We start from the raw sequence: 12,545 nt of genomic DNA on the forward strand, positions 1-12,545 counted from the left end.
TGAGATGATTACATATTTTAATAAACCACTGTTATAAAGAAATGATGATCCATTAGTGTGGTGACAAGAATAGAAAATCACATTTCCCATCTTGAAATTCTAAATTCCTATATATTTAGTGCTTAGGCTAGAAGTTCAGAATTGCTGGAGACCTAGAATCCTATTATTTATATTAAGAAATACTGTTAACCTCTTGAAACAGAAGTTATGTGGGTCAAATGTGTTTGTAACTTTGTGTATGAACAAATTTTGTGTTTATAAGCAAACATAATACGCTGGCCTCATGGATAATTTGCCAAAGCAAATTTCTTTTAGAATAACAGCATGCCTATGGCACTTTGGTTGGAACTTTTTATTAGTCTGTTACAAAACTGTTTTTTAAAATCCTCCTCCTCCTCTCCTTTTTCATATGCAGTTCAGGTGATGACACTCTTAGGGGCATACCAAATGCAATATAGGGATTCAAATCCTCCCCCATTTGAGGCTAAAGCAGAAAACATTTCTAAATGTCAACTACTAAATAGTACTTGGAACCAAACTTGATAATGATAAAGCAGGAGGCTTCCTGACTAGCTAGCAAAAAATCTTGCTGCCATTTATTCTGTCAGATCATGACAAAATCAACAAATTTAAATCCGATCCTGAAAGGGTAAAATGCTGAAAAAACTTGCCTGTTCAAATGTCATTCAAGCCTTCAGGGTCCCTCACAAAGGCCACTGCATACAACTTTTGTCCATCCTGTTTCTGCTGCTTTATGTCTAGATGGTATCACTACAACATCTTCCACAGACAAGAATGACTTGCTGACATCACTTTTCTCCTCTAACTATTGCACCAATGACTAAAGCAGAGTACACCAACCGACATTTTAACAAGAACTACTTACCCCCATATCACTCTTAGTATTATGTCAAAAAAAAGAAAAAGAAAGAAAAAAATAAGAAGACTAATGAATAACTTGGAAACCAACAAGTTACCTGGTCCTGATGGTACACCTTACTGTGCTAAAAACTTGTGGCTCCAGAATTAATACCAATCCTTTCTTTCATATTTACACAGAATTCGGCATTCATTATGGTAAATTATGGGAACAACATGGTCTGACACAACAATTTATCATAACACTAGTCCTGTCTTGTCTCTTCAATCTTTCCGATGTGACTAGCACTATGCTATAACATGTAAACAAATCAATTAATGTAATTCAAAAGTCAATCAACGAAGTAATGTTTAAATGTTCTTATTTCAATTCCCTCAAAAACTATGGAGATCATGAACAGCAAATTTCTTCTCCATTTGAATGCTCACCTAATTTGTGATGCTAATTTGTAACCAGCAATACAGATTCCATCACTCTCAATCCATAGCAGATCCTTTAGTCTTTACAACCTGCCATTATATACAAACTATGGAAAGGTTTGGAGAAACTCACATGGTCACTCTTGACATTTTTAGGGTACATTTCTGATTCAGTTGGTACAGAAGCCTGATCACAAAACTACCATTCCATCTGTTGTACTCTTTACTATAATTCTAATAATTCATTCTAATCACCGACTCACAAATGACCAGATTTCCTCCCTTTCATAAAAAAATGTTCTGTTAAACTGGCCACCATCATTCTGCCACTTTCTTCAAAGACTGTAATAAGAGCAGTTGCCATAAATATCCATTTACTATCCAGCTCCAAACTTTGCAAATCAACTTCTCTTCCTCCTCTTTCATTCCATCAACCTTTCTTTGGAACACCCTCCCCTCATTCTGTCTTCTCCAAAGACAGAATGAGAAGAGGACCTTCAAGTGTTCAAGAAAGTTCAGGAGATTGCTTCTTTCATTCCATCCTCTTACCAACACACAGAATTGATGTGCTACATGTTGGTAAGAGGGTAATAATTCCCATATAGGTCTTGCACCTTTTATGTGTAGGTCAGATATTAAAAATAAATAAAAATTTATTCCACTCTATCATTCAGTTTCCTGAAAACATTCTATGATCACTGTTCATCAAAAGTGACATTCATAATTCCTTCACTCTAATATGTTACATACTGCAGCTAATCAATGTTCCTTCATAATCATACTCTGAACCTAAAGAACAAATACCTCATCGTTCAAATCCTCTGCTGCCTTTTGGATTGGTCTCTTATCTTATGATTTCCTAAAAAAAATTTTTTTAATAAAAACAAAATTATAACCAATAGGTCTTCAAGTTTCTTCTTTCTCCTCAACTTTCTGCCCATCCATGATACTAACATATCATACACTAAACAACCGTGCATGCATATCTTTACCATTAAAAAAAAACATGCCACAACTCATGATGTGCCACACAAGCAAATACAAACAATTTGTCCTTGCCTATGTGGTGTAAACACATCTCTGTTATTAAAGCATAAGCTTTGCAACCAATGACTTTATCTGCAACAAAAAAGATTATTAATAAGAATAAATTAAGGGAATGTATTTTTTCCCCCTACCAACAAAACAATTCCCATACCTCTTAAAAGAGTACTCAGCTATCATAAATCTTGCCATCCGGAGCTGATCTGGTCCTTCATGATACCAAGTGGTCTCACACTGTAATAAACAGATTTATGCCTATTTTTAAATAAAACAAGAAACTCTAAAATTTAACAAATTAAATTTTACATACATATACATATATAATTTCATCAGTGTAGTAACCACCATGATTCTGAATATGTTTTTCTCAATACTGAACATCAAAAAGATATTGGAAAAATGCATATTCATAACTTATGAACCAGTCCTTGGTGGCTCTTTTAATTCCTCATCAGTGTTAAAGTGATATCAACACAGATGACTGTTGAAGGATCAAGTAAGTTTGCTGAATGCAGCATGACATTCAACCAAAATTTGGAAATTTCAAGTCTAGTGAGTAACAAGTAGTGCAGCATTATTATCGCAACTTCAGTTGCTGTTTTTTCTGTAGTATTCACATTAGTTATTTCAAAGTCTGACAATATTTATTTTTGTTAACAGTCACATATGGATTTAGATAATGTCAAAATAATGCCTTTGTCATCCCAAAGAACAGTCACTAAGAATTTTGTACTTGATTTGGAATGCTCGAATTTTTTTTTGGTGCAGAACATGACTTGTCACTTAGATCCTGCCTTGCAGTGACATATATATTTTTATGCAATTCCTGTCCAGGAAAGGTTGTAAACTAGCTACAAGCTCATTAGTACAGTAGGTGGGCTAAGGATTTCTTTTTATTACTTTTTAATTTCATTTATTTTCTATACATGATCTGGAAACCCTACTCTAGAGACAACATGGAACTTATTTAAGTTAAGGGATATTATATCCCATATTGTTTCTTAGCCGAATAAGAAACTCAAAGAGTTTCATGCCAAAATCTAGAAACTATATAAAGTTCGGCGATTCCAAGCATAAGCAAATACCTGGATAGTGTAGCACCTGACCCTTGAAGGTAGTGCAAGCTGAGGCAACTCATATAAAGGGTGGAGCAAGCTCCGATCACTATTGATATTTACCCATAATGTGAACTTAACTCCTAGGAGCCGTATTTTGTTCAACATTATGAGAGAAGGTCACTACCCAGACCGGTTTCGACCTTTTTTGAGGTCTCATCAGTGAGTAGGTAGACTTAGTTAATACCAAGTTTGTAGCAAACAGAACTTACATCCCTTCTATGAGAATTGCCAAGAGGTGTCCTCTTAAATTATTTATTATAATGAAGAGCCAAAGGCTTCAATTTGGCAACATGAACTTATTTAAGTTAAGGGATATTATATCCCATATTGTTTCTTAGCCGAATAAGAAACTCAAAGAGTTTCATGCCGAAATATAGAAACTATATAAAGTTCGCCGAACTTTATATAGTTTCTATATTCTAATATCCCTTAACTTAAATAAGTTCATGTCGCTGAATTGAAGCCTTTGGCTCTTCATTATAATTAACAACATGGAACTTTTTTTCAAGGCACTTCAGGGAACTTGGTGCAGCTACTTCACGAAGAACACTACATCATACCGAAAGACACTGTGACTGTATCCTTTAAAGGTGTATAGGTCAGAAAAGTTATATGGGGTTACTGAGCATCAGACTTTCTCAGGCTGCTTTCAAGATACTCTTTGTGCACCTGTAAAATTTGAGAATGAATTCTAGGATCCCCAGGTTGGATAGCACAGGATACTGTTTGGGGGCCTCTGCTACTCCTACATGTGGGACCAGAACATCTAGCACTATTTCAGTACAAAGTTAGGAAAATAAAATAAAAAAATAAAACTCCAATAAGCACACTGGCCTCATTCCAGACAATGAAATTCATCTCCCACCTAAAGACATCATAAAAATCCATGGTAGGATTCAAACCCAAAGGCCAATGGTTGGAAAGCAGGTATAACCACCTAACCAACCAAGGTCAGAAGATATATCCAAGTTTCATTATCAGTAATGATATTTAAAAAATTAAGAACATTTTGCAATGGGCCTGTAAAATCTCAAGGTTCTGAATGTTTCATCTGTGTTCTTGTGGTACCTGTCTGTAATAAATTTTACTGTACCTCAGCCTTTCTATCATCTCTTGGACACTTATCCTTCAAGGTCTTAAAGAAAGTTCTTTGACAGTCCCATGGCAGTCTTCAAACATTATTCATTTGCTTTTCTCTCATTTTCATACAATGGTTTGCTTGATCTAGAATATCTTCTAAAGCATAAACTTTTTGAGACTGCAGATCCTACATAAAAATATTTCTCTTTTGCAGAATCCTTATGAAAATTTTCATAAAAATTATTGGAAAGGAATTATCATAATGAACCATTACTGCAATATAGTTTAATCAAGAAAACATATGATGCATAATATTACAAATAATAGTCACATAAATGTTCTAAAAATAAGTCAATTTAATAAAAATTAACATTTTCTCTATTCACTGAAGGATTTTTTCAGAAATCATATCAAATACAACTTATAAATGTATGCTTTGGGGAATCCCAACAAGTTTCTGCAGACCCCTAGGGTTCCATAGAATGCAGTTTAAGAAACACTAAAGTATATAGGCCTTATTTCTGGAAAAATTTCCATGTTACTCTTCTAAATAAATATTAATTTTTATGGCTATTTTGGCTATTTTTGTTAAGGAGGGGATATTCCTAAACAAAAATAGGCAAAATAGCCATAAAAATTAACATTAAAGTATATTCTCCCATCTGCATGTTGTTAACCCATCTCTTAACATCACTGATATCAATAGCTTCTGCAGTTGAATAGTTCTGATGAATTTCTAGAGACTTTTCCAGTTCTGATTTAACCAGAAACCAGATAATTTATTTATCAAGACAACTTACAGATATAAACCCAGAAAAATAAATAAATATATATTTTTTTTCATTTATTAGTATTTTTATTTTATTTATATATCATTATAAGAAGCATCAATGAAAAAGAAGTAGATCTAGAAGAGGTATTGCAGAAATATCAGGTCAATACAGCTGGTGCTAAGAAGATAAAGTAAAATTAAAACAGATCTTTCTAAATTTTTTACATAAACTCACAAGCAAAAGGTTTCAAAATCTACAGCAAATTAGTGCTATGCATGCACAATCATTAATCTGCTACAGATTTTGCATATTTTGCTGATTTTAAAGAGAAAGAAAGAATTTAGTAACGTGTTTCTTGAAAAGCTGAAGGCAGTAGTCCTTGAAAGAGACAATAAAGGGCAGAAGTTCCAAAGGGAAGAGATAGATTGGATTGTGTGTACTTCTTGGAGTTCAATGTTCATGGCACCACATACAAAGATCTGATGCCAAACCAGGAAAAACAGGGATGACCATACTAGCACATGACCACATGCAAATTTCATATTTGAGGTTACACACTCTAGTAAGAGACGTTCAACGGGGGGGGGGGGACAGTCAACTGGGCGATGGAATAAAAGATCAAATATGCAATTCTATTCTGTTGATCTATTACCAGGTAAAAATGAGTTAAAAGAACAGTATAAACATAAAATTTGAAAAATCTCGCTTATAATTAAGTTTATTTTTATTGTGTAGAATTATGAATTGTATAGAAGTTATATTGAAATTTCCCAATTTCACATACAAAAAATGAGTCAGCTAGTTAATAAATATTTATATTATATATTTTCGTTTATATCATATATCTAAATTTGTAGGATCATTTAAGAAAGAGATGGTTAAAAAAATGAAAAGGTATAATTGCACAATATTAAAATAAAGAAAAAATACAGTTTTTTAATTCATTTAGTAATGTCATTTTGTAAAGAAGTATTTCTGAGCTTCACTGTGTAAGGTCTCTTCCTTGGCAATTTATCATTTGTGCGTTTTCTGGGTGGTTATTTAGTTCCATACGCATTTGCAAGATATTTTGACTTCTATTAAAGAGTAAGACTAGTTGTTTGTTTATTACATCGTTTCCAATATTTGTGTCAACGTTACAGTTACAATGTGCAAAGAACAACTTTAAGTAAATAAAAGGTATGTATTCAAAATTTATAATCTTAATCGTATACTAAATTGTATACGTAACATCTAAATAAATTTCAAACTCTTGATTATCTCTCAAATGAAACAAATTGCTAAGTACAATTATCATGATGAATCTTTTATTTGTGTCCCAACAAGTGAAAAATAGTACTGAAAAAATTCTCAATTATATCAATAGTGAAAACTTTTTTTAAAATTTATTTTTATATTTATATTTCTTGTTTCTGTTCTTCAGAAATGGATAATTCATTCAAGAATATAAAGTCAAAGAGACAAGAAAAAATATGCTTGGAATGGGTATCTTTATGTTAAAGACAAGATTGATAAGAAAGGTTCAATTCAATTTTGGTGATGTGAAAATAAAAACAAAGGATGCAAAGGTAGAATCTGGACAGGTGTCAGTGATGGATCACTAATTTCTGAAAAACAGGAACACACATGTAGCAGTTCTGGAAGTGCAACCAGAGTAATAACTCAAGAAGTTAATACAGCATCCAAAAAATTGGCAGATAGGACAGGGAGCAACCCATCACAAATCAGAACTCAAGTTCTACAAAATGTTTCTTCTGCGGTAGAAGGAATGCTTCCAAATCATAGCAGCCTGTGCATTCAAAGAAGAAGATTAAAAAAATTTAAAAGCAGCAATTAATCCTAATTCTAGGAAAACAATAATTATTCCTGAAGAATACTTAAATTATGAATTCAGTCCATCACAATTTGAACGTTTTTTATTGGCTGATTCTGGATCAGAACAGGTCGACCCAATGAGAATATTAATTTTTGGTCGTGAAAGCCAAGCAGTGTGGAGTCAAAGCATGAATGAATTATTTATGGATGGCACATTTTTACCCCCCCCCCGCCCTCTTTTTGCTCAAATTTTTGTTATTTTGGCTAGAAAGGATGGAGGTCCTGTTTTCCCTGTTTTATATTGTTTACTACCTAATAAGACTCTTGAAACATACACAAAATTATTTTATATGATACATGAAATGTGGCCATTACTAGGGTTCATCGAAAAGGCAATTAATCAAAAGACAATTCGTCGAAAATGCAGTTCATAGAAAAAATAATTCACCAAAAATTTTAACTTTTCGAAAATGTTATGATAAAAGTGATCCGTTTAGAACAAATACTGAACCATGCAGAGTGAGAAAGCAATGCTACTTTAATAGGGAATAATTATAGAACAATATGGTTTCTTATTGTCTTTCTTGTCCAATAACTGTTTCATGTCTGTTCACGGGACTGATTTGCCTGTTTCCGGGAGGAAAAGCCCAGCCTACACACAGGCTGCATTATTATTATTGTTACTAGTAGTAATATGCGACTTCAATACTGCAATTATTATGGGATAAATTTTATTCATCCCATAATAATTCTATTTGAATTATTATGGGATGAATAAAAGTTTCAAATAGCGAATCTGATTCAGATTTGCTATTTGAAACCTTTACAAGAAAATGTCGATCCGTTCCAGTTTTCAGTTCAGCTATATTCGGGGCAACAAAGAAATAACGTGTCCAAATTATGTATTACAATAACTCTCTGACTTAGCAGAATTAGTAAAAGTTGTCGGTACAAGAAGCTGTCTGCACGGTTAATTTTTGTTCTAAATTTTGGTGAATTGCTTTTTCGATGAATTGTCTTTCGATTAACTGGTTTTTGCAATGAATTTTCATGGAACCAATTACTAGATCCAGAAAATATAAATGTTGATTTTGAAATTGTCATTCATCAAGCATTATGTATAGTATTTCCACAAGCTAACATAAATGGCAAGCATTTAGCTTAATGCAGTCTTTTAATTATATTTATGATGCGCAATTCGCTTTAAATTATGATATAATTATGATGTGCAATTCACTTTAAATTCAAAAATGATCGCTTCACTTGCTTTTGTTCCAGAACAAGATATAATTTACGCTATTTCCAAACTTGAGAATCATTTATCCAATGAATTTGAACCAATTTTAGAATGGTTTACGAACACATACATAGGTGTATGTGTTCTAAGACTCAAAGGAATAATAGAACCAGGACTCCATCGATTTTTTCCTCAAACGTTTGGTCTGTGTACCAAAGAACAATAAATGGAAGTGATAGGACAAATAATTTTGCGGAAGCCTGTCATCGAAAATTGCAATTGAGTATATGTTTGTTAATTACGAAATAATATTAATAAATGAATTAAAAAACTGTATTTTTTCTTTATTTTAATATTGTGCAATTATACCTTTTCATTTGTAAATCATTTTCAGACTATTCTTTTTAACCATCTCTTTCTTTTAAATGATCCTACAAATTTTGATATATGATATAAACGAAAATATATAATATAGATATTTATTAACTATCTGACTCATTTTTTGTATGGGAAATTTCAATATAACTTCTATACAATTCGTAATTCTACACAATAAAAATAAACTTAATTATAAGCGAAAATTTTCAAAATTTATGTTTATACCGTTCTTTTAACTCATTTCAAAAAAAATTATTTAAATTTACCTGGTAATAGAGCAATAGAATAGAATTGCATATTTGATTTTTTATTTCGTCGCCCAGTTGTTGTGTACCCTCAACAGGCATCCATCACACCCAACAATCTGTTTGGTAGAGGGTGTAGCATGATTCGTCACACCATAATACAGCTTTCCAAGCTTCCATGTCCTACCATACATGCTCTTTGCACCACTGAAGATGATGCTGCATGTTGATTCAGGTAATGTCGAGCTTGCATATTGCAGTTTCCTATCATGGAAACCCATGTTATGAGCCTTGATTCCAAATATTTTTGTGTAGATTTGTGTTCCTGTCGATGCCCAGAACTCTACATTCAATGTGTCAGTCAACGAATGGTAGTTTTTACATATTTTATTTTGTAACACCCTATGGTGATAGTGTGGTGGATCATCCACTGGGTAGCACTTGCAGTTGACTCCCTGCATTTCCATCTCAGTATGGTATCATTGATTGCTGACCTGAGATGGCCCAATTTGTCAAACAGACTTGTAACATGGAATCCTATCACAATGCCTCTTCCAAACTCCGTTAGTTCCTTTCTTGCAGCCATTTCACCCAGACACAGTTGCATCTGACTTGGGAGCATCATATTTTTCCAATTTAAACCGGCTATAAACACGTGACTCGTTACATGGCAAGATGCTCATGGGGATGTCTGTTGACTTCTTTCCAAGTAGTGTACACTGCAGTGCATACCACTACAACAAAATGTTATTTTAGGCTCAGATTACTACAAACAGTAAAAGGACAAAACCTTCATGATAGCAAATTGAATTTCCTCACAAATGATATCATAATCCATGTCACAAAATACAGCTGTTGTGGAAAGTATTATATAAAATGTATCATGTTTTCTATTAAACTAGAAAATAAGAAAATAAAAAAAGGAGAAATTCTTGATGAGATCATTTGTACATAAAGAAAAAAGCAGAAAACAGAAAAAAAATTGCAAAAAATACATATATTGATGATAGAATGGGCAGGAAACAGAACATAAAGGATTGGCATGAACCATAGAATAAAGCACACAAAACAATAACAAAATAAAAAAGTACAAATGCAAATAATATGGGAGGCATATAAGAAAGAAAAGAAGTATAAGAACATGAAATTCTAGAATTAACATTTAAATGTTGAAATATTACATTAACTGAATGTCACTTATCTCAAATATTCATAATGAAGGAAGCATGTATGGTCTGTACCATTAAAATCAAAATAAAATGAAAATTTAGGCAGTCAGTTAACTTTATAATTGGTTACCTTTCCCCAATTACAAGGATGGAACCTTCCCTTTTTAACTGGTGGTAACCAATTATAAAGTTGACTGACTGCCTAAGTTTTCATTTCGTTTTAATGGTGCAGACCACACATACTTAGTTCTCTATGAAGATTTCAAGCATGTAACATTAATTTAAACTGGTACAACATTTCAATTTTATAATTTTATACTCTTCTTTCTTATGTCTCCCATTATTGTTTACATTGTCAGTTTGTGTGCTTTATATAAGGTTCTTTCCAATCCTTTTTGTCATAGATGAATTCGATTCCCATCTATGACGTGAGGAACCTTTATCTGGTCTCTTTCGACTAAAGGTGAGTTAGCCAGTCTCATACAGATAGGGTCTTCACCAGATGTCGTTAGGCCTGTAGTTAACCATGAGGCACATCATGGTAAGCAACCTCCTGGATAGGTGATGGCATTATAAATGGGAAATATAAGTACATAGATGCATATATAAAGATAGGTATATTCTATTCCCATCATTAAAGACAATAAAACATCACATTGTGTGGTATTCTTTCTTGACTATAATGCATATAAACTATTACACTTTTTTATAATATTAGTCAAGTTACTTTTTTATTTTATCGTCCTACATGTTTCGCCGATTTTTCTATCGGCATCTTCAGGGAATACAAATTAGTAAGCTATATGAAGGTAACAGACTAGGTTGTAACTGATGGATCTAATTCATACAAAAAATTAGTATTGTGCAAGACAATGCGCATGTTTCGGGAACGTGATTTGTTATGACACATGATGTAATTGCCGTGAAAGTTCATTTCCTTAATGTTTAATAATCTGATTAAAGCCTTCCAAATTTCTGGTAGGGTTAGACCTTGATTCTTGTTTAGGTTTCCAGTTGTGCAGGCGACTGTAGCTGCTTCCTTGAAGGTTCTTGAATGGTAGGTCTCTTCTACGAGGGCTGTTCAATAAGTAATAAGACTAATTTTACTGTCATGAAACCGCTCATCACAATATTAATTTCTGTGGAATAAAGAAATGTTGCTGTCTGTATTAACAAAAGAGGTTGATAGATGGCGTATATGGGCTGATGTGCCAGAGTGTCACGTGACTAAACGCAAGCTTGTTTCGCCGCTTAAGATGATGAACTTAATGATTGTTCTCTCAGTTTAGTTGTGCACTCTTGCCAGATATAAATTTAGTTTTTTTTAAGTTTATTATATCAAAATAAGAATGAGAATAGAAGTTCTTCTTAAGAAGCAAGTTCCTAGGAGGAAAGAAAAAGAAAGGTTTGATGAACTGCCTCCAGGTGAAGCTGGAAGTTGCCAGTGAACAGCTTTTCACTCATCCACAATACAAACATACCATAAGTTTACAAATTTTGTATTTGTTAACTGGGCTTGAAATCACAAAAATAACAATCTAGGATTTATAAAAACATGGAACAGATCTAATGCAAAAAATATGCTTGATACCTAAACACAGTTGATTTTTGTCAAGAACTTGTAATTTTTCAAGAGCAGGCCACTTGCCTTCGGAGTATAAAAGAGTTGAGTGCTTTTCATTTCATGCAGCAAATGCATAACAATGTCTTGCAGGATGCAACTGCAAATATTTGCACTGCACTGAAGATTTCAATGCTACCAACAACAGCTGCAAATTGTTAGCAAAGTTTCAGCAAAATGAAACTCATCAAAAATGATTTAAGGTCTAAAATGAATCAAGAATGCTTACTGAAAAGCCATGCCACTGAAAAACCTACCTTTGCCAATGAAAATGTAACAGCAAATAAATAAATTATGATCAAATCATGGATTTCTTTGTTGAGCAGAAAGACTATGAAGTAAAATTTTGAAGAAATTGGTATATTTGCTATGATAACTAATAATTAAGGAATTGACAGCGTATACTAGAAATATAAATTAAATAAACTTTAATATATATTTCGGCAAACATCACGTTGCCATCTTCTTGGGAACTTAATACAAAGACACATGCACACAAGTACCACATAACAGCAAATGAGAACCGAAGCTAGGAAGTTAACGTTTTCCTAAAGTCCTGATGGTGCCACCTGGCAGGCTATATTGGTAGTTCTTGGCCTTTGGGCTGAAGTTCTGATAAATGTTTCCCAAATTTGGAGCAGTCGCATGCATCCAAATTTGTTGAGGTTTGGATTGTTCCTAAGGGCTGAGGCTGATCCCATGAATAGTCTTTCATATTTGAACTTGCTGCGGTGTATTACTGTGGCTTTCTTCCATCTTATTCTGT

At 33.1% G+C, this 12,545-nt stretch overlaps 1 protein-coding gene across 1 annotated transcript in view; it reads right to left on the reverse strand.

Moving 5' to 3' along the window:
• Positions 1-12,545, reverse strand: part of LOC150103723 (U4/U6 small nuclear ribonucleoprotein Prp4-like) — a 112,601-nt gene that overhangs the window by 56,080 nt on the left and 43,976 nt on the right. The window contains exon 6 of the mRNA XM_090397062.1: positions 2,498-2,577. Coding sequence (XP_090253188.1) covers positions 2,498-2,577 — 80 coding nt within the window. The remainder of the gene's footprint in view (positions 1-2,497; positions 2,578-12,545) is intronic.

The sequence above is a fragment of the Typopeltis vanoorti genome, chromosome 8 (genome assembly GCF_054136105.1).
Source record: "Typopeltis vanoorti isolate ZY-2024b chromosome 8, IOZ_Tvanoo_1.0, whole genome shotgun sequence".
NCBI lineage: Eukaryota > Metazoa > Arthropoda > Arachnida > Uropygi > Thelyphonidae > Typopeltis > Typopeltis vanoorti.